The sequence below is a fragment of the Chiloscyllium punctatum genome, chromosome 15 (genome assembly GCF_047496795.1).
Source record: "Chiloscyllium punctatum isolate Juve2018m chromosome 15, sChiPun1.3, whole genome shotgun sequence".
Taxonomy (NCBI): domain Eukaryota; kingdom Metazoa; phylum Chordata; class Chondrichthyes; order Orectolobiformes; family Hemiscylliidae; genus Chiloscyllium; species Chiloscyllium punctatum.
In genome coordinates, this window is record NC_092753.1 from 60,256,542 (window position 1) to 60,281,115 (window position 24,574).

The 24,574-nt window shown below is 40.3% G+C and overlaps 1 protein-coding gene across 2 annotated transcripts in view; it reads left to right on the plus strand.

Moving 5' to 3' along the window:
- Positions 1-24,574, plus strand: part of wdr3 (WD repeat domain 3) — an 80,867-nt gene that overhangs the window by 30,078 nt on the left and 26,215 nt on the right. For both annotated transcript variants that reach the window (XM_072585240.1, XM_072585239.1), the window contains exons 7-12: positions 4,331-4,426; positions 6,860-6,961; positions 10,842-10,939; positions 18,114-18,224; positions 19,343-19,573; positions 23,810-23,903. In XM_072585240.1, the coding sequence (XP_072441341.1) occupies positions 4,331-4,426; positions 6,860-6,961; positions 10,842-10,939; positions 18,114-18,224; positions 19,343-19,573; positions 23,810-23,903 (732 nt within the window). The remainder of the gene's footprint in view (positions 1-4,330; positions 4,427-6,859; positions 6,962-10,841; positions 10,940-18,113; positions 18,225-19,342; positions 19,574-23,809; positions 23,904-24,574) is intronic.

Here is a 24,574-nt window from a genome sequence, read left to right on the forward strand (position 1 = left end):
TTACCCTATCAATGCCCTAAAGTGAGGCGACCAGAACTGCACACAGTACTCCAAGTGTGGCCTAACCAAGGTCCAGTCCAGCTGCAACATCACTTCACGATTCTTGAATTCAATCCCTCTGCTAATGAACGCTAATACACCATAGGCCACCTTACAAGCTCTATCCACCTGAGTGGCAACTTTCAAAGATCTATGAACATAGACCCCAAGATCCCTCTGCTCCTCCACCTTACTAAGAACCCTACCGTTAACCCTGTATTCCGCATTCTTATTTGTCCTTCTAAAATGGACAACCTCACACTTGACAGGGTTAAACTCCATCCGCCACTCCTCAGCCCAGCTCTGCATCATATCTAAGTCCCTTTGCAGCCGACAACAGCCCTCCTCACTATCCACAACTCCACCAATCTTCGTATCATCTGCAAATTTACTGACCCACCCTTCGACTCCCTCTTCCAAGTCATTAATAAAATTTACAAACAGCAGAGGACCCAGAACTGATCCCTGCGGAACTCCACTTGTAACTGGGCTCCAGGCTGGATATTTACCATTTACCACCACTCTCTGACTTCGACCAGTTAGCCAGTTTTCTATCTAACTGTCCAAATTACCCTCTATCCTATGCCTCCTGACTTTCCGCACAAGCCTACCATGGGGAACCTTATCAAATGCCTTACGAAAATCCATGTACACTCCATCCACTGCTCTATCCTCCATCCACATGCTTGGTCACCTCCTCAAAGAATTCATTAAGACTTGTAAGGCAAGACCTACCCCTCACAAATCCGTGCTGGCTGTCCCTATTCAAGCAGTGTCTTTCCAGATACTCATAAATCCTATCCCTCAGTACCCTTTCCATTACTTTGCCTACCACCGAAGTAAGACTAACTGGCCTGTAATTCCCGGGGTTATCCCTATTCCCTTTTTTGAACAGGGGCACAACATTCGCCACTCTCCAGTCCCCTGGTACCACCCCCGTTGACAGTGATGCTGAAAAGATCATTGCCAACAGCTCTGCAATTTCCTCTCTTGCTTCCCACATAATCCTAGGATATATCCCATCAGGCCTGGGGGACTTGTCTATCCTCAAGTTTTTCAAAATGCCCAACACATCTTCCTTCCCAACAAGTATCTGTTCTAGCTTACCAGTCCGCTTCACACTCTCCTCTTCAACAATACGGTCCCTCTCGTTCGTAAATACTGAAGAGAAGTACTTGTTCAAGACCTCTCCTATCTCTTCCAACTCAACACACAGTCTCCCACTACTGTCCTTGATCGGACCTACCCTCGTTCTCGTCATTCTAATGTTTCTCACATACGCATAAAATGCCTTGGGGTTATCCTTGACCCTACCCGCCAAAGATTTTTCATGCCCTCTCTTAGCTCTCCTAATCCCTTTCTTCAGCTCCCTTCTGGCTATCCTGTATCCCTCCAACGCTCTGTCTGAACCTTGTTTCCTCAACCTTATGTAAGCCTCCTTCTTCCTCTTTACAAGACATTCAACCTCCCTCGTCAACCAAGGTTCCCTCACACGACCATCTCTTTCCTGCCTGACAGGTACATACATATCATGGATATGTTGTATCTGTTCCTTGAAAAAGTTCCACATTTCCACGACATCCTTCCCTGACAGCCTATGCTCCCAACTTATGCTCCTCAGATCCTGTCTTACAGCATCGTATTTACCCTTCCCCCAATTGTAAAACCTACCCTGTTGCACGCACCTATCTCTCTCCATAACCAAGGTGAAAGTCACAGAATTGTGGTCACCATCACCAAAATGTTCACCCACTGATAAGCCCTTCACTTGTCCCGGTTCGTTACCAAGTACCAAATCCAATCTGGCCTCCCCTCTGGTCGGACAATCTACATACTGATTTAGAAAAGCTTCCTGGACACACTGCACAAACACCGCCCCATCCAATCTACTTGATCTAAAGAGCTTTCAATCAATATTTGGGAAGTTTGAAATCTCCCATGACTACGACCCTGTGGCTTCTGCACCTTTCCAAAATCTGTTTCCCAATTTGTTTCTCCACATCTCTGCTGCTATTGGGGGGCCTATAGTAAACACCCAACAAGGTGACTGCACCTTTCCTATTTCTGACTTCAGCCCATACTACCTCCAAAGGCAGATCCCCCTCGAACTGCCTTTCTGCAGCCGTTATACCATTTCTAATTAGCAACACCACCCCCCCTCCTTTTTTACCACCCTCCCTAATCTTACAGAAACATCTGTAACCAGGAACCTCCAACAGCCATTCCTGTCCCTCTTCTATCCACGTTTCCGTGATGGCCTCAACATTGTAGTCCCAGGTACCGATCCACGCCTTAAGTTCACCCACCTTATTTCTGATACTCCTTGCATTGAAGTATACACACTTGAACCTATCTCTGTGTCCGCAAGTATTCCCTGTCACTGCTACCTTCTCCACAGTCTCCCTACATTCTTGGACATCCTGACACACAGCTAGCCTACTTGCTGGACTACAAGTCCGGATCCCATCCCCCTGCCAAATTAGTTTAAACCCCCCGAAGAGTGCTAGCAAACCTACCTCCCAGGATATTGGTGCCCTTTTGGTTCAGGTGCAACCCATCCTGCTTGTACAGGTCCCACCTTTCCCAGAATGCAGTCCAATTGTCCAAATACCTGAAGCCCTCCCTCCTACACCATCCTTGCAGCCACGTGTTCAACTACACTCTCTCCCTATTCCTTGCCTCACTGTCACATGGCACTGGCAACAACCCAGAGATGACGACTCTGACCTTCCTAGTTTTTAGCTTCCAGCCTAACTCCCTGAGCTCCTGAATGACCTCCCCACCCCTCTTCCTACCTATGTCGTTGGTGCCAACGTGCACCACGACTTCTGGCTGCACACCCTCCCCCTTAAGGATTCTGAAGACACGGTCTTCTTCATTTCCCCTCTAATCCTTCTTCCAAACACTTTTAAATCCGTGTCCCTGGTAATTGACCTTCCCATTCTATCCAAGCCCCTCCTTATTTTGTATACCTCAATTACATCGCCCCCTGAGCCTTCTCTTCAGGTAAACAGCCCTAACCTATCCAATCTTTCCTTATAGCTGTAATTTGCAAGCCTGGCAACATTCTTGTAAATCTCTTCAGTACTCTTTGATTGCAATTATGTCCTTGCAGTAACATTGTGACCAGAGTTTTGCACAAAACTCCAACTAAATAGCCTAACCAGTGTCCTATACAAATCCAGCATTGCATTACTGCTTTTGTATATTCACCTAAAGCAGGAAAGCATCTCATATCCTTCCTTTTCGCCTTTTCTGCCACCTTGTACTCCAAAGTCTCTTAGACTGGGTGCCTCCTAGCAGAGCGCTTTAGGGATCATCTTCGGGACACCCGCACCAATCAACCACACCACCCCGTGGCCCAACATTTCAACTCCCCCTCCTACTCTGCCGAGGACATGGAGGTCCTGGGCCTCCTTCACCAGTGTTCCCTCACCACCAGACACCTGGAGGACGAACGCCTCATCTTCCGCCTCGGAACACTTCAACCCTAGGGCATCAATGTGGACTTCAACAGTTTCCTCATTTCCCCTTCCCCCACCTCACCCTAGTTCCAAATTTCCAGCTCCGTACTGTCCCTATGACTTGTCCGGACTTGTCCTACGTGCCTATCTCCTTTTCCACCTATCCACTCCACCCTCTCCTCCCTGACCTATCACCTTCATCCCCTCCCCCACTCACCCATTGTACTCTTTGCTACTTTCTCCCCACCCCCACACTCCTTTAGCTTATCTCTCCACGCTTCAGGCTCACTGCCTTTATTCCTGATGAAGGGCTTTTGCCCGAAACGTCGATTTCGCTGCTCGTTGGATGCTGCCTGAACTGCTGTGCTCTTCCAGCACCACTAGTCCAGTGTCTCGTATCGCTGTCCAATCCTTCCCTTTTATCATGTATTCCTTTGCTTTTTTTGGCCTCCCCCAATGCATTGCCTCGTACTTCTTTGGATCGAATTCCACTGTTTTGCCCAGTCAACCAAACCGTATCATCCTTCTGCTCGACAACCAGCTCCACTGTCAACCAGCTTGCCAACTTTTATGCCATTTGATGTCAGTCTCCTGGGGAGGTGAAAATTGAAGAACTTAAGCAAGGACTGAACATGCTATTTCTAGCTTAGTGGTATTGGTTTGCAAAACCTAAGCCTGTTCATTGTGTTTCCTTTTTGCGATGTGATAAAGACTCTTTTGAAATTCTGAAATGACCAGTTGGATTAACCTTTGGCAATTTAGCTGTGTCCAAAAACAGATAGGAGACTATTTATCTTATTTATACTGCGTTGTGAATTATTTTTCAGGAGAAAGAAGCTGGAGAGCCTAATGTTAAAAAGATGAAGAGTCCCTTTGAAAATACCGAAGTAACTGAAGAGGAATTGAATGAAAATCTAGACGATGTGAGTCCTACCTCTGTAACTGTGTTATTTTCTTTAACAATTACATCTTAGATCAATTTGAACAGAAAATAACAGAATTGCTTATTTGCTTAAAATATAGGATGTGCTGCAATCTCGTAGTAAGGCCAGAAAAACACTTTGTGTTCAATCTACCTTTATCTGAACGTGCAATCTTTTTTCTTTATTAGTGATGGTATGAGGCTAGCTTTTAATTTCAGATTCTCATTGATTTAAATATCACCCGCTGCTGTGGTGGAATTTGAACCCATGTCCCAGGAGTGTTAGCCTGAGCTTCTGGATTACTAGTTTAACAATAATACAATATTCCTCCATCTCACCATATTCCCCATGGCACAGCTTTGTGTCAACAGCTAACTTGGAAATGTTAGATTTGATTCCCTAATCCAAATCTTTGATTTATATTGAGCATTACTGTCTCTTAAGCACAATATCTGTGGTCCCTCACTTGTCACTACCTTTTACTTTAAAGAAGACCCATTTATTCCTACTCTGTTTCCAGTCTGCTAATCAATTACCAGTCCATGCCAGTATATTACCATCAATCCTATGTGCTTTGATTTTGCACATTAACCTCTTGTGTGGGACTTTCTGAAAATGCAAACACACTTCGTTCACAGGTTTACTCTTACTTATTTTACCAATTACATCCACAAAATGTACTAGTAGGTTTGTCAAACATGATTTCTCTTTCATTAATCCATGTTAACTTTTTGTCATCCCACTGATAATTTTTAAGAGCCTCATTATCATATCCTTTATAATTGACTCCAGCATTTCTCTATTACTGATATTATTAAAGGCCAATTTAAGTAGGGGGGTTACATTTGTCGCTCCTTAATTTGTAGGGATTGTTCTAGAATCTACAGAATTGTAGAAGGTGACAACCACCATGCTGATTATTTCATAGCCACACCTTTTAGTACTCTTGAATGTAATTGATGAATTTCTGGGAATTTATCAGCTTTCTGTCCCATTAATTTCTCTAGCATTTTTTTTAACTAGTACTAATCTCCTTCAATTCCTCCTTCCTAATTGACCCTTGTTTCCCTATTATTCGAGGAAGGTAGAGCTAAAATTGTGTGTTTGCTCTTCCATTTCCTTATTTGCTATTATCAGTTCTCCAGTTTCAGACTGTGAAGGATTCACATTTGTCTTCACCGTCCTTTTCTTTCTCCATACTCGAGAACCTCTTACAGTCCATTTTGATGTTCCATGCAAGTTTAGTCTCATATTGTCATTTTCCCTTCTTAATCAACCTCTAGGTCTTTACTGAAGTTAAACTCCTCCAAGACTTCAAGCTTGCTACATTTTCTAGCAACTTTGTATAACTGCTCTATGGATTTAATATTAAACTTAATTTTTTTTGTTCGCTGTGATTGGGCTACTAATCCTTTTATGTTCTTTCAAGGGACTTATCACTGTTGCATTGTTTGCATTAGGTCTTTAAATATTAGCCACTGCCGATACACTGTCATGTCTTTTAAAATGTAATGCCTCTATCAAGCTTAGCCATTCCCTCATACCTTTGTGGGTTCTTTATTTAGATTTAGGAAGTGGTTAGAAGTGGTGTTGAACTGCTTTTATGAACATTTGCAGTTCCTGTGGCATAGATGCACCCAGAGTGCTGTTAAGAAGGGAATTCAGAATTTTGAACCAGTCATAGTGCAGAAATGGTGATTAAATGTAAGGATGCTGTATGATTTGAAGGGGAAATTGCAGATTACGTTGTTTCCATACATTGGCTGCCTTATCCTTCTTAAATGGTAGAGGAATCTAGCTTGGATGATGCTGTTAAAGGAATCTTGGCAGGTTGCTGCAGTGTATCTCATGCATGGTTCACATTGCTGCTTCTGTATGTCTTTGGTGAAGGGAGTGACTGTTAACGTTGGTGGATGGGCTGACAATCTATGGGGTACTTTGTCCTGGATAGTGTGAAAACTTCAGTGTTATTACAGCTGTACTTCTGCAGTCAAGTGTGGCGTATTTTGTCACACTTCTGTCTTATATATGGTGAACTGGACCTTGGGAGTCAGGAGCTACCTGCCAGAATGTCAAAGTTCTGACCTTGCCTGTAACAATGATATTTATGTGAATGGTCTGATGTATAATACCCCCTCCAGGATATTGACAATGGGGAATTCAGTACTTGAATTATGGAACAGTGCTACTGAAGAGCAGAAGGCAGAATGTGTTTCAGACATTGCTTTGTGGAGATAAGAGCATTGGAATAAGTACCTGGAGTGGAGACAAAAAAATGAATAAAAGTGAAGTTGATTATCAATTTGAAATTTAAATGGTCAGTGAAAGTGAAAGGTCAATTCCAACTGTGACTCAGACCTAATTTGATTGCGCTTTTGGCTGAAACACATTGTACTTTTGTATGCTTAAAGTCCTTCTGTATTTCCTTTATAGCGTATACTGAGGTGTCAGAAGATTGGCTCTATATTTCGGCAGGGCAGAGATCGTGTTGTTTCCTTAGCAACGGATACCAGTAACAAAATTATTGCCTGTCACGTGAGTTTTATTATGTTTATAAATATGCTAATAGAATACATAAGAACCAAGTTGATTTTTTTTGTAATATTCAGGCATTTAAAGTAACTTGCTAATTAACTTGGCAAGACTTTTTCTTTTCATTGACTTTTTGAGTAGTGTCGAGCTATACTTGTATATAATGAATGTAATAAAGTAAGTGCTGAAATCTATAACAAATCTGGATCAACAACTCTGAAATGAGTCCAAGATCAACTAACATTTCAGCACAAGTTGACAGCAGCTACTGCTTATAAATATAATAATGTTTGCATTTCAAATATTAATAAGTGACTGTGAAGCACTTCATTGTATCAATGTGACTGGAAAATACTATATAAATACAAGTAATTTTGGAACAGCAATAAGGCTCAGGAAAAACTTTAATTGAGATGCCTTACTCTCTTTTTTAATTTCATTATTAAAATGCTCATTGTTTTAAATCAGTTCTGTAAAGTAAGATGATCTTCAAACAGCAGCTTAGATAGTGAATCATTCTTTTTCATAGAATCCCTACAGCGTAGAAAGAGTTAATTCAATCCACTGAGTCTGCACTGACCCTCCGAACAGCATTCCACCCTGCCCCATCATCCTATCTCTGTAACCATACATTTACTGTGGCTAATCTACCCAGCCTGTACATCCTTGGACACTACAGAGCAATTTTAGCATGGCACACCTTTGGACTGTGGGAGGAAACCAGAACATATAGCAAAAACCCACGCAGACACAGGGAGAAAGTACAGACTCCACACAGGCAGTGACCCAGGTCTGGAATCGAACTATATCCTTGGCACTGTGAGGCAGCAGTGCTAACCACTGAGCCATCCATTTCCATTCATCTCCCCTACCCTCCTCTCTACAAACTTCTCACTTCCAATTACTACTCTTACTGCTTCTCTTTTAAACTTGACACCCAATTTCTAGATCATTGTGTCAGGTTTCTCTATCACCACAGATCTCACTTTTAACCCTCTATTCATTCCTTCCTTCGCTCAATCTCTCCAAAGACAGGTGGTGAAAATCCTCACCTTAAACATTTGTTTACTCCATCATTCTTATTTTCCTCTCTCCCTTTCTAACAGTTTACTTCAAACAAATTTTGTTCTTTTGTTTTAAAGTCAAAAGATTGAGCAAAGACACTAATTCTCTATGAACGGAATCTTATAGGGACCTGAATGATGTGGGCTATGGTGACATTTGTGGCCAAATCACATGAAGTCCAGTGAGGCTTAATTGGACATTGAGAGCAAGTCACTGTATGTTTTGTTCAGGATTCTTGCTAGGCTGTGGTGAGTTGCCAATTTAGGGGGAGTATACCTTGTTAAATGATACATTAATCCCAAAACTTTCCCTATTGATACTAAACATGCTGAACAGGCTAGATGTCGGGGATTCTTAACGTGGAAGTCAGCTTGGGTGTGTAGCAACCTCAATTCGTCACTGGTCCAAAGTAATCTAGTGTTGAACCAAGCACTGCCATCTCAGGGCATGCACCACATGTCTATCGACATTGACATCATTCATGAGCCAACTTCTAAGATCCCACATGCAACATCTCCAATCCACTTACAGGATTCTTCTAGACTTAAATGATGATGTATTATTGTAATACTACCACAAAGGACACAGAGCTCAGAATACTCTCCTATCTCTCTCAAGGACTAGACAGGGCCACATCTCTGGCCTGTTTGCTTGCTGTCATAGCGCTCATTCACTAATTTTTATCTATGCAATCATAGCATCCCTGCTTTGCATTGCCTTGCCTTGCCTGGCCTGGGCTATTTGTGTTTTCCCTCTCAGCCAGGGATACCAGACTCATATTGTCTTGCCACTTAGTAAAGAAACTTGCCATGGATGTCAACTTTCCTTCGTCAAGTCAAGTTTTGTTCAGAGAGTCCCAGCACTGTAAGTTAGGAGCAGTTACCAGTTCAGGGCCTTACGTAGGGGTAGGCTCCCACTCTGGGCAGGCACAGTCAGGATAATCTCCATATAAAGAGTTGAATGTTGGATAGTGCATCACTAGTCTCGACTCTTTCTGTCATGTTATGGTCTCCCCTTCTTCTAGAAAGAGAGAGAGAGGTATTACTGGAGACAAAAATGGATTTTTGGTGAGGTGTACCAAGCGAGTGAGTAGGTGGCACAGTGGGCACATAGGATTAGTCTGTCTGGGCTTGCAGAAGGGTGCAGGCACTGGTGAGAATGGTAGAACATGAGCTTTGTGGGAGAGGTGGGTACGTGACCTGATCACGTTACATTCTCATCTATGCCATTCCCAATAACTTTTCACCCACTTCCTTATCAGGAATCTGTCTAATTCCACCCTACAATATTCAAAGAGTTTGTTTCCACCAGTTTTGAGAAAGCGTTTCAAAGACTCTCGACCATATGAAAAAAAAATCCCTCATCTGTCTTATGGACAACCCCTTATTTTTTTAACCGCACTAGTTGTGTACTTCTTGCTTTGCTCCCAATCTGTGCTTCCCCATTGGATCTGCCACTTCAAACTAAGCCAAAACCAGGAGAGAGAAGAAAATCTCAGAAAATGTCTTTCCATGAAAAAGGTCAGAAACAAACTCTGCTGAGCTATCACTCAGGAGGGCAGTTCTGCTGATGATCACTTAGTGAACCCATGGAGATGGCAGCGGAATGGAGGTGTTGATTCTGGCAGGCCCAGGGTGTGGTGTGGGATGAAACAGACCTGGAAGACCTAGGAGTTTGGGAGCAGATCACCATGATATGGTAGACCCTAGATGGTGGGGTTGAATAGGAAAGGTCGGTCTCCACTGTCTTCAGCAGTCCTGGGGGTGGAAGGGGAGAGGGAGCAGCAGAGGTCTTGGCCTGATGTAAAGGTTTTTTTTATTCTGCTTGGCTGAAAGTAATATACAATTCAACAGTTCACCATTTCTCATATTCTACTCTAATGTGCCTCAGTACAATTTCATTTCTCAGTGCTCTCAACGTAATTCTATTGTCAGTAATAGAGCCCGAGTGATATCTGAAAATACTTGAGATAAATATTCTTATAGAATAGCTGAATAATGCTGATAGGCTGTGCCAGGTTAGCTACATTAGACAAGCTCTGACTACATGGTTGAAATTCAGCACTAGGAACAAAAATCAGCAGAAAAGCTGAAAATTTTGGAAAAAGAATTGAGGATTTCAAGCAAAAGCTTTAAAAACACACAAAACACTTTCATTAATTAATGTAATCATGTCCTTGTGACTTTTAGTTTTACAATTCTGTTCAAACCCTATTTTGGGCATTAGCAATTCAGATTGGTTTTCAAGAAAACACGCTCAGCAATCTTTGATACATGTAACATTGAAAATCCAATTTCAAAGTCATCCACAAGTATTGTAAAGAAATATGGATAATTTTATAATTGATGTAGAAATGTCCCACGTCTGAATTTAATAATTATAGATAAATATTTATTTGATAAGTAGACTTAAATAAAATGGAGAGTACATGTATAGAAAAACTAATCAGGCAACATCCTTTTGTGATTGTAGAAAAAATATGGTCTTCATTAAACTTAAATACTGCCCATAATTCTTACATACCTAAATTGATCACATTTTAAGAAAAAAGCCAAAATTGTCACCAAGTTAATCATTAATATTACAATTATGAAGAATTGACATATCTTGTGAATCACATTACTTGTTTTTTTTTCCATGTATAATTGTTTTTAAAGAAGGGACAATTGACATGGAATAAAATAAGTTAAAAGGCAATTACAATTTTACTTTTCAGACAAGTGGAAATCCATTGCTCTGAATGAGCGAAACTAAGCTTGCAATACCAAACTATCCTGTGCGAACCTCATTAATCTTGTGTTTGACAATTGCGTTCCAGGGCACCGATGGTGTTCTTGAGGTTTTTAAAGTCCTCAGTGAAGAGGAAGTGAATAAAATGATTAACAAGAAACAAAAGAAAGCAAAGAAAAAGGCAAAGTGAGTAAAAGTGTAATTAATTTGACTGCATAAATGTTATCACAGGGTTCGCAATTTACAAATGGCCAGCGTATGATGACTCATACTTACAAACACAATGCTATACAAAGGTGTATTAATATTCATTTTAAGATCCAACAGATAAATGTTTCTTTGAACTTAAGACTGCTATTTCATGTTGTCCTGCATTGTGTTCTAACTTTTGTACAAATCAGCTTAAGAACAGACACCAGAACGGAACCTGTTCACAATCCAGGGACTGCCTATAGAGGGAAAATTTCCTTGGTTGCCATTTCCCCCTATCAGCAAACCTGAAAATAAGTCTCTGCTACACTGTGGAATGCAAACATCTCACAGGCAAATATTTCTTCAAATTGGATGAGCAGTTATAGAGTCAAAGAGCCATAGAGTTATACAGCATGGAAACAGACCTTTTGGTGAAATTAATCCACATCGACCGTGTTCCCAAACTAAACTAATCCCATTTGCCTGTGTGTGGCCCATATCCCTCCGAACCTTTCCTGTTCACGTACTTATACAAATGTCTTTTAAATATTGTAACTGTATCTGCATCCACCACTTCCTCTGGCAATTTATTCAATGTACAAACCATTGTGTGAGAAAAGTTGCCCCTCATGTCCTTTTTTAAACCCCTCACCTTAAAAGTATGAGTACTATTTTTGAACTCCCCCACCTTAAGGAAAAGACCCTTGTTATGCCTTATCTCTGCCTCTCATGATTTTATAAACCTCTGTAAGGTCACCTCTTGACCTCCTACACTCTAGTGAAAGAAGTCCCAGCCTATTTTTATAACTCAAACCTTTCAGTCCCGGCAACATCCTAGTAAATCTTTCCTGAACCCTCTCCAATTTAATAATACCCTTACTATAACAGGGCAACCAGTGGAAAGCTTCAACTGTTGCCACAATCTGGCGCCATTTTGAATTGTTTAAGAATAAAAAGATATAGCTGAATGGGGGTCTGTCTTCATTCCATCGCCTCTGCCATGAGCCCTGAGACTCTGAACTCGACTGCCACCACTCTGTCGCTTGTGATGGACCCACATATGTCAGAGTGGCCACTCTTCAAGCACCATCTCTTCATCACTGGGCCCACCTTGCTGATGACCCACCAATGCCAGGTCCTGTGCTGGGTCCACACTCTTCCCCACAAGCAGGAGCCCCTAGCTCTGCTGCCGCCTTGCCGATAACCAGATCCTGGCTCTGCTGCTGCCTTGTCAATAACCAGGAGATCCTGGCTCTGCTGCCACTTCGCCATTAATCGGGAGATCTTTGCTCTGCTGCTGCCTCGCTGATAACCAGGAGACCCTGGCTCCTGGCCTACCACAACCAGGAGTTGCTGCCACTACTGCCTTGCTGATAACCAGGAGACCTTTGCTTTGCTGGTGCCACCAGCTCACCATAACCAGGAGCCCCTGGCTCCAGGCCGGCCACGACCAGGAGCCGCTGCTGCCATCACCTTGCTGACGATCAGATAACCCTGTTCTGAGCCTACCGCAACCAGGAATCCCTGGCTCCACTTCAGCCTTTGCCTCGACCATGCCTGGAGTCCCTGGGTCTGCTGCCAGGTTAGGCCGGGCCACTGTCTTGCCAAGAATCCTGCTCCGGCTACCTTACTCCATGATGTCACCTTCACTGCCACCGACAGGAAGAAGCTGAAGAAAAAGAAAGAAAATGAGCCTTATTGTAAAATTTGAAATGTTGAGATTATGGGCTGAATTGTACCGTATTTTGGTCAAAATGTCATTTTTATTGACTTTCACAGAAGGTTTCTTCTGTGAAGACTAGTCTTGCACTATTGTCCCAAACTCATTCATTAACTACCTCTATGTAGTACCCTCTGGTCCAGCATAGCTCGATTCTCCCATTTTCCATTCTTCTGGCAGGATATCCCATGATTCCTGATCTTGCCACCATCTTTAAAACACTGTTTTAAGCATTGTCAGTCTATATTGCCCTGCATGGTTCATGGCATTTACCTTAACATGGCAGAAAAGAGTGAATTGGCACCCAATTGTTGGCAGAGATTTGGAGATCCTAGTTATTTGTGTTGTACAGTGGAAGGACATCTTCTTCCAGTAGAACTGGCAGGGAAGCCCATGACACCAGGCCACCCACATTAGTGTAGTCTCAGCTGTTTGGAGGAATGCCCTGCAGGGTAAGAAGAAGATCAGTGACTTTCTCCAATGACCCCATCTTCCCTTTACTATCTCACACTCACTCCATCTTTGCTACTGAATAAGAATGTGTTTATCAATGAGATGAGATTAAGTAATAATGAGGATGATAATGAGCAATAAGCCCTATTAATAGATCTATTGCCACTCATTGATGAGAATCAAATCTCAACATCCAAACTCGGTTGGAAAGCATGACGTTTTGCTACCAAAGTTGACAAAGGCCTCACTGTACTTCTGAAACAATTGTCCCAAATTTCTCATCATAGGTCATGTTGTTTAGGGCTTGGGAAGTTTTCAGCAGATGTTTGAAATGTTACAGATTATAACATTAACTTCATAAAGCCAACCTTTATTACGTTAACTCATTGGAACAAAGCAAGTATCATGCTTGATAACATCATCAAAAGAGTAGAGTGACAGTGGACACCATATTTAAATTGCACATTGTTATAGTCAGGTCACATCTGAAGTACCGAATTGTCACAGATCACAAGGTAAGCATTCAAACCCTTGCAGTGGGACAGAAAACAGAAATAAAACTAACAACTTGTGTTGATATAAGGCTTGGAAATTTGTGTTTGTCAGTCAAGGAAATGTTGCATAGTATTCCTAAGGTAGTAAGCTTTCAGAATGGGTAAGTGTGGAATGCCAAGTCAAATTAAACGACAAAAAGAGACTGGAAGTGAACGTTAAACTGGCAAATGACAACAGCCTGTGTTGGGAGGTTTTTTTCATATTATAGATGATAAGCATATGGAATGATTATGCCAAAAATGTGAAGGCATAAAATCTGCAATCATTTAACTAGTAATTGGGGAATGGTAGCTTTTTCTGAATTGTTGAGCAAAGATTGGCTCTGTGGTCTTTCACATTCATACTTAACTTGTACTAGCGAATGCTAGTGAGATAGAATTCTGACTGTCCTAAATGCCAGCTGTTATCTACTCGTTTTGAAGATTACAGTGGTCTGTTCTGTCTATAGATTTTAGTGACTTTGAGATGATGTAGGTAAAAATTTGACGAATAAGAATTAAAGAAGATTTCTTTTCTTGAGTGACTTCCAGTAAATTCGCAGTTTGAATTGGTGTGTGAAAGATTTTGTTTTTAAACGATATCCAGAATGAAACCTTTCCCATTTATCAACTAACGTCTCATGGTGAGGTGTGCTGTGGCAGGGAATTGAGAGCTTTCAGCCTTGTGATGAATTAGCTAATTCCACCAGAGTATTAGTGAAGTTGCTGCAGTTGATTTAAGTGGTTCTAAGCCAGAGAGAAAATGAATTGTCTAGAATGCCTATCCTGATCATTATGATTGTATTTGTCAATCTTCTGAAAATGTGCATGTAAGATCGACAAACCCCATCAGATTTAGCTGCAATGCTGCTGCGCTAGATTAAAATACCGTTTAGGCACATGTAGTCAAGGCACTAGAGCACCAGTAGCTGATCATGGAACCAAGCCCATCTTCAGGTATCACTTTCAAGCATGACCAGAAGGTAAAATCGGAAAAAACTGAATTCTGGAAAATAGAGGAAATATATTGGTAATGCTTACAAACACTCAAAATGACATGGTGACAGAATTCACATCAAGTGAACTGTCGTGTTTTAAAATGAAGCAGTAAGGAACATTCAGTTCTTGGCAGACTCCCGTTTATGTTCTGCTATAACAGTGTATTTGGCAGCCTCCCATATTGCTCTATAGATATTTTATGTTTGCTTTTGTACAACTTAAAATGCAAATCATCGAAATATCTTTTGGTTATTAATTTCTCAACTTTATTTTGCTTGTGAGAATTGCTAGGAATGTCTCATTAAAAATTGAGTAGTATTTTCATTAGTTGCGCAGTCAGGCACTTTTTAAAGCAGTTGAAAATTATTGTTTCTTAAGCAAGTAATTTAATGTAATGCAGGCATTCTTGCTGGCAGAAAATGTGTAACAGTGGTCAGGAATGTGGGGAGTTGAATATTTGATACAAATCCAAAGGGGTTTTTGCCTGACCTCACATTGCGAACAAAGTGTTGATGGTGTTACATACCCTTGCAGTATGCTGCGCATTACCTTCAATCCCTTTTGTTTCCTGGATAATTGCTGAGCAAAACAGAAACTCACAGATTTTATATGCAATGTGGTACCTAGGCTAGATTCCTGTCTGTCTGTTTGTTTAATTCTTTAAACAGCTTCTGTTTTACTGAATTTTAATGGAGGTTTATTACACCAAAAGTTTCTTTCATTGCTCTTCATGTAATTGTCTTAACAAGATAGAAGAGCACAGTAAAGAGGTCAGATGGCACCAAATCTCTCTGGTTCACCCTACCATTTTGTACTGGCTGTATCTATGGTCCCACATACAGAGGAACCTCGATTACCTGGCATTTGATTATCCGGTAAGATCGCAAGGTCCCAATGCTTGGCTAAACAATGTTATCCGGCATTCCATTATCCAGAATTCAATTAATCAAACAACATACTCCCTGCCTGTGTCCTTTGGGTAATCGAGGTTCCTCTGTACATCTATCAAGTACAGAATGAGGATTGCTGAAGCTGCAATTTATAGCAAGCCTGTTTAAATTGTTGATTGCTTCTGGAACGACTGCAGTTGCTGTAAGGGTGAATTTTTTTAAAAGATTGAGCCAAGTTATATTTTTAGTTGTGGCCTTATTAGGTTAGCTGTTCCAGCTTTCCTACCAGGTAAAGACAGGAGAAGCAAATTTGGGTCCAGATAAGACCATTCGCACCAAGTTGCTTTTATTTTCATTATGCTTTTTCTGACCCCCTAGGAAGTTTAGGTCTCCTCTGGCCCAGGTTTTGCCCACTCCCTTCAAGATGTCAGAAATTGGACTAGTTCAGATAAAGATTTAAGAAAATAAGACACCTTAATAAAAATAATGGCAAGTAAATCAATTTGTGTAAAACATTTATCACCTCCCCGTTCTATTCTTACTTGTGTCATCTAGTTCTTTTTTGCAAGTCTTGCCACAAATCATGGTTTAACTTTAACTTTATCCAGATATTTTGTCACAAGTATTCCAATACAATAAGTTCCTTCTGGTTGCTAGTCACTAGTGCAATGGTAAACTCTGTTGCTGCACCATACTGCCATCTATGTGCCATCTGTGAATACATGGATCAGTTTTTAAAATTAATTTTCAAACTTTAAAAGAAAATCTGTTACGCTTTATAATGGGTAAATATCCAAATAAACCATTTGTGGAAATTGTTTTAAAATTTACTCAATATATTAATTTCTAATGTGTAAACAAATTAATTTAATATGAATAAATACAGGGAAATGAGATAGAAACTTATGTTGGATTTGTTTCCATTCACATCTAGGGTATTTGAGCAGATAAATTTTGGTTTTCACCTGGCAGTCCTCAACTTACTCTTATACGAAAGAGAATAGGTGCTAACTATCAGGACTGAGGAATGCAACGGTTAGAATGCCTTGACATTCTCTGATTAAATGTTTCTTTAAAATTATAGCTAAGTAGCCAACGCAGCATTAACATTACCCACACTTCTCATACTTAATAATGGCCAAAACTACAACATGGATTCATAGAGCACCTTTAATGCAGCAAAACAGCTCAAAGTGCTTCACAAGACAGATTTTTAAGGCAAAAGCCAGATAATGATCTAATAGGGCAGTTGGCCAAAGGCTTAGAATGTTTTATAGACAAGAAATTCCAAACTTTGGAAATTTGGCACTTGAAGATGCAACCTCCAGTGGAGAAGCTTTTGAAATTGGTAATGCTGAAGCTACAGTGGGAAGAGGAAAGCTTTCTGGAGTGTTGTTGGGCTGGAGAAGAATACAGAGGTAGGGAGGGTGAGGCCATGGAGAAATTTGAAAACTAGAATAAGACTTTTAATATTAAAGTAATCCTTAACCAGAAGCTAGTATAGCTCAATAAGCACAGAGGAATTGTGCGAACATGATTTGGTGCAATTTGGTGCAACAGAGACTTAAATTACCTCAAGTTTACAGAGTGTAGAACATGAGAGGCAGGTAAGAATGCACTGGAATAATCAAGTCTGGAAGTAGCAAACTCATGAATGAGGATTTCAGCATCAGATACACTGAGACAGGGACAGAGTTTGACAAAGTTATAGAGATGGAAGTAATGAAACTTGATTAAATGTTGTTCTTGAACTATGGATTAATTACAATGTGCTAGCACATTGCTTACTAAATTTATTAATGGAGTATAATGATTAAGTCAAATGAGTGGGGTAAAATAGGGGCTGAGAGTGTGGTGCTGGAAAAGAACAACAGGTCAGGCAGCATCAGAGGAGCAGGAGGATCAACGTTTCGGGCATAAGCCCTTCATCTCCTGCTCCTTGAATGCTGCCTGACCTGCTGTGCTTTTCCAGCACCACAGTCTCGACTGTGATCTCCAGCATCTACAGTCCTCACTTTCTACTAGAGCAAAATAGAGACTTTCTGTGCAAATTAGTTTCAGTTTTAATGGCACATTTCCATTTTATTACTCCATCAGTTCAGCATTCTTAGTCCTATCTTCCCAAAGGCTCTGAGGTATCTACATATCATTGTCTGATTCTTTTCCAGTGCTTCATGGATCTTATCTGTAATGATCAGCCTAAACACTATCTGTAAATACATGGAGAAGTGTCAGTGAGGATGTGAAATCTTGTAGAAATCATATGAAATGACTTGATAATGGAGCATCATGGCTCTTTGAATTATGTGCTTCAGAATCTATTGTATATATCTAACTTTGCACTTTGCTTGTACAGTGGGCTGGATATTCGTATTCAGGTAAGTGAAGGCATTAAAGGGAGTCTGTGGAAGTTATTGGAATAGTGGGAGGACAGAAGGGATTTGAACTTTGATCCTGATTTGAAATTGCGGTCTTGAAATAAAGACATCTGACTATACTGATTGAAATGCTTTACATATGGAATTATTTTATTGTGCTGTATTTAATTGCATATTTTGTGGATTATTCAACAGGCAAAAAGCAGAGTCAGGGGAATCTGATGGTAACTTGGAGCCTGAAGTGGAGCGAACTCTAAAGGATGAGATTCAGAGAGTCACAAATATCAAAGCTTCGGGAAAAATCAAGTGAGACCTTGTTGTGGGGCCAACTGCAAAGGAGGAATTACCTGTGATATAATTTCTTCAAAACAATAAATACAATTATTTTCTCTTGTCAGTGCTAAGAAAACTATCATTCGCAGAGACAGGAATGCATTTTCAAAAAACTGTAAAATTCAGATAAATGGCTATTCTATACTGAAAATTTGGTAAATTGCTGAAATATTAGAACAGCATTTCATCAGTGTGATTTTAAAGGTTGTCCTGATTTCTTGGTGAAAACTAAAGTCAAGAAGAGTATATTCAAAACAAAAGCTATAAAACTTACCTGGGGCAGGTGGGAATGTTGTGTTGAGGTCAACCATGATCTTATTGAATATAGAGCATGCTAGAGAGACTGACTGACCAACTCCTAATTAATATTCACTCTCAGTTCAAACTCTGACATATCTGAAAATATGTTAGGCTTCGTATTTTTATTTAGACATGATTCTGTCAGCAAGAGATAATCTCTGGAATGCAAAATCATTTCCTTTGGGCAATGTACCTTCCTGCTGTTTAGTACTGATGTCATACATGTATAAGAAAGTATGTTGTTTATATAATTCTAGAGCGATACGTTTGGGCATTTCTCTTATTTTGAGCAATATCACCAAGTCCATAAAGGCAAGTCCATAGGTTCCTTCAGCTAGTATTAGTATAGCTCTAATGTATTAAAACTAGGAATGAAATTAAGTTTACATTTATTGTCTTGCTGAGTAGTCAGAAAAACATAAGGAACATATGATTTAGCAGAATGAGGCTGCTTGGCCCTTCAAGCCCATTCACTAAGATCATGGTTGATCTTGTACTCCAATGTCATTTTCTTATTCTGTAATACATGGGAATCTTTTCAATCAATGATTGAGCCTCCACAGCCCACTGCGGATGAAAGCTCCAAAGATTCACTGCTTTCTGAATGAAGAAACTCCTCCCCATCTCAGTCCTAAATGGCCTGCCCATTGTTGTCATATTGCTTCCATCTTTAGAGGATTTCTTTAATCTTGAATTAACATGAATGAATTCTAGTTTAGTTTGTTGACCCTGTGGCATAACTTATAGCTTATTGTAACTTTTGGCGTTTTGATCTTGATTCACTTTTTTAGATCATTCAATTTTCTTTTATTGCCTAATGGGGAGCTTAAGGTTGTGATGCTGCTGCAAAACAACACTGTTGAGGCTTACAACCTGAACGTAACAGTGAAAGTGCCAGAGTGCACGAAGACAGCCAGGGTTACTATCGCGGGTCACAGGACAGATGCAAGAACCATCGCCTTCAGTTCTGACAACATTGCAGTACTCTCTGCATCTGCTGAAACAGTCAAGATATGGAACAGGTTTGAATATGTTTGTGCATTTGTGTGCGTGAGAGCTTGCTACTTCTGTGGCATCATTTTTGTGTCAGATTCTGACCATATTAAACTCTTGCATCTAAATTTAATATGGATTTTACCTCTGTAAACATGTAAGGAAAGAAGAGTGCCAGCAGTTACAGCCATTTCTTCCAGTTTGGCTTGGTCACCCTGATTTTGTAGCACTGCTTAATTTTTTACTTTTACATTTAAGATTATATCCGTGTTGAATTTATAAGCTATTCACTTCATCTCTAATAGTTTGAAACTTTCTAACTTCAGCTGGATTCAGGTAGTTCCATTTCTTAGCTGCTTTGAATGCATGCACCACCTAACCAGTACCACATTGTTGACATCTCACACTGCGTACACTGCTTAATCTACCCCAACTTGTAGGGATGGCTTGTAATGTATGATGAGAGGTGAAAAATCCAAGCCAATTAAATGGGGAGCAAAAATGAGAAATTCCTCTTTGACTCCATTCAATGATTAACATTAGTCCAAGGGATTGACTGATCCTCTGAAGTATCTAATTTTGTTTGGGTTAATCTGTACCCCGACCAGAAATGTGTCTAGCTTCATTTGAAGAAATTCAAAGATTTTGAATGAACAACATGAGTTTGCAACCTACTCCACATATTCACCACTTCTGAGCAAAGAACCACCTCCTGACATCACCCTAATTTGTCTTTGCATCATATAAGATTGTGATTTCTTAACCTATTTGAAAAATTGTTGACAGAAGCATAATTTATTTCCTTCTTTGTCCTATGTATGTTGTTCAAATCACTTCTTGATCTATGTTATTTTGAAATATGGAGACCAACCACTTTTTGAGTTTGTTTTGGCAACTAAGTTGCTTTAAATGCTGAATGAATCTTGTGGACCCCCTCTACTTTTTTTTGAAGTCTTAAGATCACTCACCTGTATTGAGACAAAAATTGACACAGTATGCTGAGGACTGATGTCTTATACAAGGACTAGTAGTTTGTTTAACTCAAAGATTTTGTATAAAATGACTATTTCTCTGAAAATTTTAAGATGTTCTCATTTTATATTTCCAAATACAAACAGCTCGTGTGACATTTTACCCCTGGGCTACTTTGCTATTCTGTCATGATTTGGAGATGCCGGTGTTGGACTGCGGTGTACAAAGTTAAAAATCATACAACACCAGGTTATAGTCCAACAGGTTTAATTGGAAGCACACTAGCTTTCAGAGCGTCGCTCTATCACCTGATGAGGGAGCGACGCTCTGAAAGCTAGTGCGCTTCCAATTAAACCTGTTGGATTATAACCTGGTGTTATGTGATTTTTAACTTTGCTATTCTGTGACTTTGTCTGAAATCATCTTACTTGTGGTTTGACTTCAGGCAGTAGATGCAAGGTGGATGAAGTGTATCCATTCATGAAAGTTAGGTGCTAATTATGTTAGAAGCACCCTAGTACAATTCAAACCAGGGCCTGAGCAAGATGAATGTAGGTAACAGGTTAGTAGCAAGTTTGGAGCTGAGAATAATGAGAATCATTAGAAAATTCTTTGTGTGCTCAAGAGGAGTACGGGTGCTTCTGTGAGTCCTACAGGGAACGCTGTGATATCCTTGTCAGGCATTCCCCTTTTGTCTCTTTTTTTAGATTAGATTAGATTACTTACAGTGTGGAAACAGGCCCTTCGGCCCAACAAGTCCACACCGCCCCGCCGAAGCGTAACCCACCCATACATCTACATTTACCCCTTAACCTAACACTACGGGCAATTTAGCATGGCCAATTCACCTGGCCTGCACATCTTTGTGACTGTGGGAGGAAACCGGAGCACCCGGAGGAAACCCACGCAGACACGGGGAGAACGTGCAAACTCCACACAGTCAGTCGCCTGAGGTGGGAATTGAACCTGGGTCTCAGGCGCTGTGAGGCAGCAGTGCTAACCACTGTGCCACCGTGCCGCCCACTGAAATCCTTTCCACATTACATGCTTAGAAAATGATTACCACATCTTTGCTAGCATGCCACCGCTGTATGTCCTTGTGGATTAGATTAGATTCCCTACAGTGTGGTAATAGGCCCTTGGGTCCTTCTCTGACCATTCCCCTTAGCTCCAGCACCTTTCCAAGTGAGAAGTTAACCTCTCATTTATATTATACTTGGCAATTCAAATAATTGGGAACAGAAGCTTCTATATTCCATACTCGCTCTTGCCTGCTGTAAAGTTTTTCTAGATGAAAATCAGCCTTTTGGCCTTGACTTCACATGTGTTCATGTCACAGGAGATCAACTAACTTAAGTGAAAGGATGTTTAATACATATCTAATGTGCATATCACATTAGGTGCATATCTAATGTGTAACACTAATTATCAAGGGATGAGAATATCACTTTATTCTTTCTTGCAATTTTAGGATCTAGTTGAGTAGCATAGTGCTAATGGAATGAAAATGTCTTGCATACAATCACTCAAGATGCATGGTACTGTTGCATATCTGCTATGAACAAACAATGCAATGGGAAGCTCAGGGCATTTATTTTAAAATGCAAAAATGTTTGAATTATTACAAATTACCCTAAGCCACAGAAAATGAATGCATAATGGAAATACACTGCACTAAGTAGGGTGCAATGTGCTACAAGGGTCTTTCCCCTTAAAAAGTTACACACTTTTCTAACCCAGTTTCTTTTACATTTGTGATCCAGTACTATCTAAGGAAGTTGGAACTGTTCTTGCTTGTGTCTGCAGATATAGTGCCTTACCTTGGTGGGATGTGTCCTCCACTAAAAATGAAAATTGATCAGATTTTGAATTGTTTCACTTTGAAAATGAATGCATTGAAAATGAATTGGAATAATTGTGTGTATCTGCTGAAACCAGATGTTGGGACCAGAACTGATTTTATGATGCAATACTTATTCCTCAGATTTCTGTACCAGTTCTGCATACAAAACTGTTATTGTTCTAACGGTGTTCTACTACACATCCTACTACTCAATATGTTGGAAAGTATTCCTGATGAATTGGCATTTTTTTTAATGAGGTAACAGAGAGGGTTGATGAGGGTAATGGTGATATGATGTACAAGGACTTTCAAAAACATTTAATAAAGTAGGGCACAATAAACATTAATGTTCTTGGAATTTAGGAGAGGGTAGAAACATTGAGGTGGAATTGGTTGATTGACAACAAAGTCGAAAGTGAGGATAGCAGATGCTGGCGATCAGAGTTGAGAGTGTGGTGCTAGAAAAGCACGGCAGATCAGGCAGCATCCGAGGAGCAGGAGAATCGCGTTTTGGGTATACACCCTTCATCAGGATTCCTGACAAAGGGCTTATGCCCAAAACATCGATTCTCCTACTCCTTGGATGCTGCCTGACCTGCTGTGCTGATTAAAGAGTCTCTAATGGGTGTTTTTAGTGGAGTTCTCCAGGTAAGTGCTCTTCCTGATCTCTGTTAACGACATACACCTTGGTGTAAAGTGCAGATTTTCAAAATCTGTGATGATATAAAATTTGGAAGCATTGTGAAATATGAGGATTTTATCAAAGACCTTCAAAAGGGCATTTAAAAACCAGGAAGTGCTGGAGAAACTCAGCAGTTCTAGCAGCATCTACAGAGAAAGAAGCAGGACATATATGATTCTTTGAACCTAGAAAATGCTGAGTTTCCCCAGCATTTTGTTTTTTTTTTCATTTACATTTTCAATGGTTTACCTTTTATTTAAAGGATATAGACAGTCTTGTAAAATGGCAGACATTTGGGAATTAAATGTAATGCAAAAAGTGTAAAATGACTCATTTTGGTAGGAAGAGCACTGAGCCGACATCACGGAAAGGGCACAGTTACAGGTACGGAAGACCTTGGTGTTTTTAAGATATTGATGGTGACAGGACAGTGTGAGAAAGCGGTTAATAAAACATACAGCATTCTAAGCTTTACTAATTGGGGAGGAAGCAAGGTGACTATGTTAAACATGTCGAGAGCACTGGTTTTGGCATTAACTGGAGAATTATGTCCAATTCTGGCATCCACAAACGCATTACTACACTTGCATACATATAGATGTAATTTCTGCAGTTTCTGGTACAAATCTAGATGACCTACTTCAAAATGTGGTAAACCATTGAAATATACTGTCTATTCTGAAACAGTTTTCAAGCACTTACTGTATTTTTTAAAATGTGCAATGCTTGACTGTTGGATCCTGAGAATTACGTTTTGCCAATCCTCAGATCTACACTACAATGTATCAGGACCATGGCTTGTGAATACGCTCTCTGCTCTCTCTTTGTTCCTGGGGATAGACAAATTATCTTGGGAACAAAGGTAAGGATTCTCTACGATACCCTGTCTCTAAATTTGAGTTGTGTCTGAGGTAATTACAGCATTATGTAGCAATAATTCGCTTATTGTTGTTATGAACTGAAATAAATTGGAGACAAATGGTCTTTGCTATGAGAAAGCAAAACATCTATTCTTCTGAAGGCATCAACTCTCAAATATGAGCTTACCCTAATCCGGGTTTGTATGGTTCTGATAGTCTTGGGAGTGTATTTACCAGTGGACCATAAAATGGGATTCAATAAAGATATCATTTAACTCACCACATGAGAATGATATTGATATCCTTCGAAGAGTATAAAGGAAGTAGGAGTATACTTAAGAGGGAAATCAGGAGGGCAAAAAGGGGACATGAGATAGCTTTGGCAAGTAGAATTAAGGAGAATCCAAAGGGTTTTTATAAATATGTTAAGGACAAAAGGGTAACTAGGGAGAGAACAGGGCCCTTCAAAGATCAGCAAGGGTGGCCTTTGTGTGGAGCCACAGAAAATGGGGGAGATACTAAATGAATATTTTGCATCAGTATTTACTGTGGAAAAGGATATGGAAGATATAGACTGTAGGGAAATAGATGGTGACATCTTGCAAAATGTCCAGATTACAGAGGAGGAAGTGCTGGATGTCTTGAAACGGTTAAAGGACCTGATCAGGTGTAC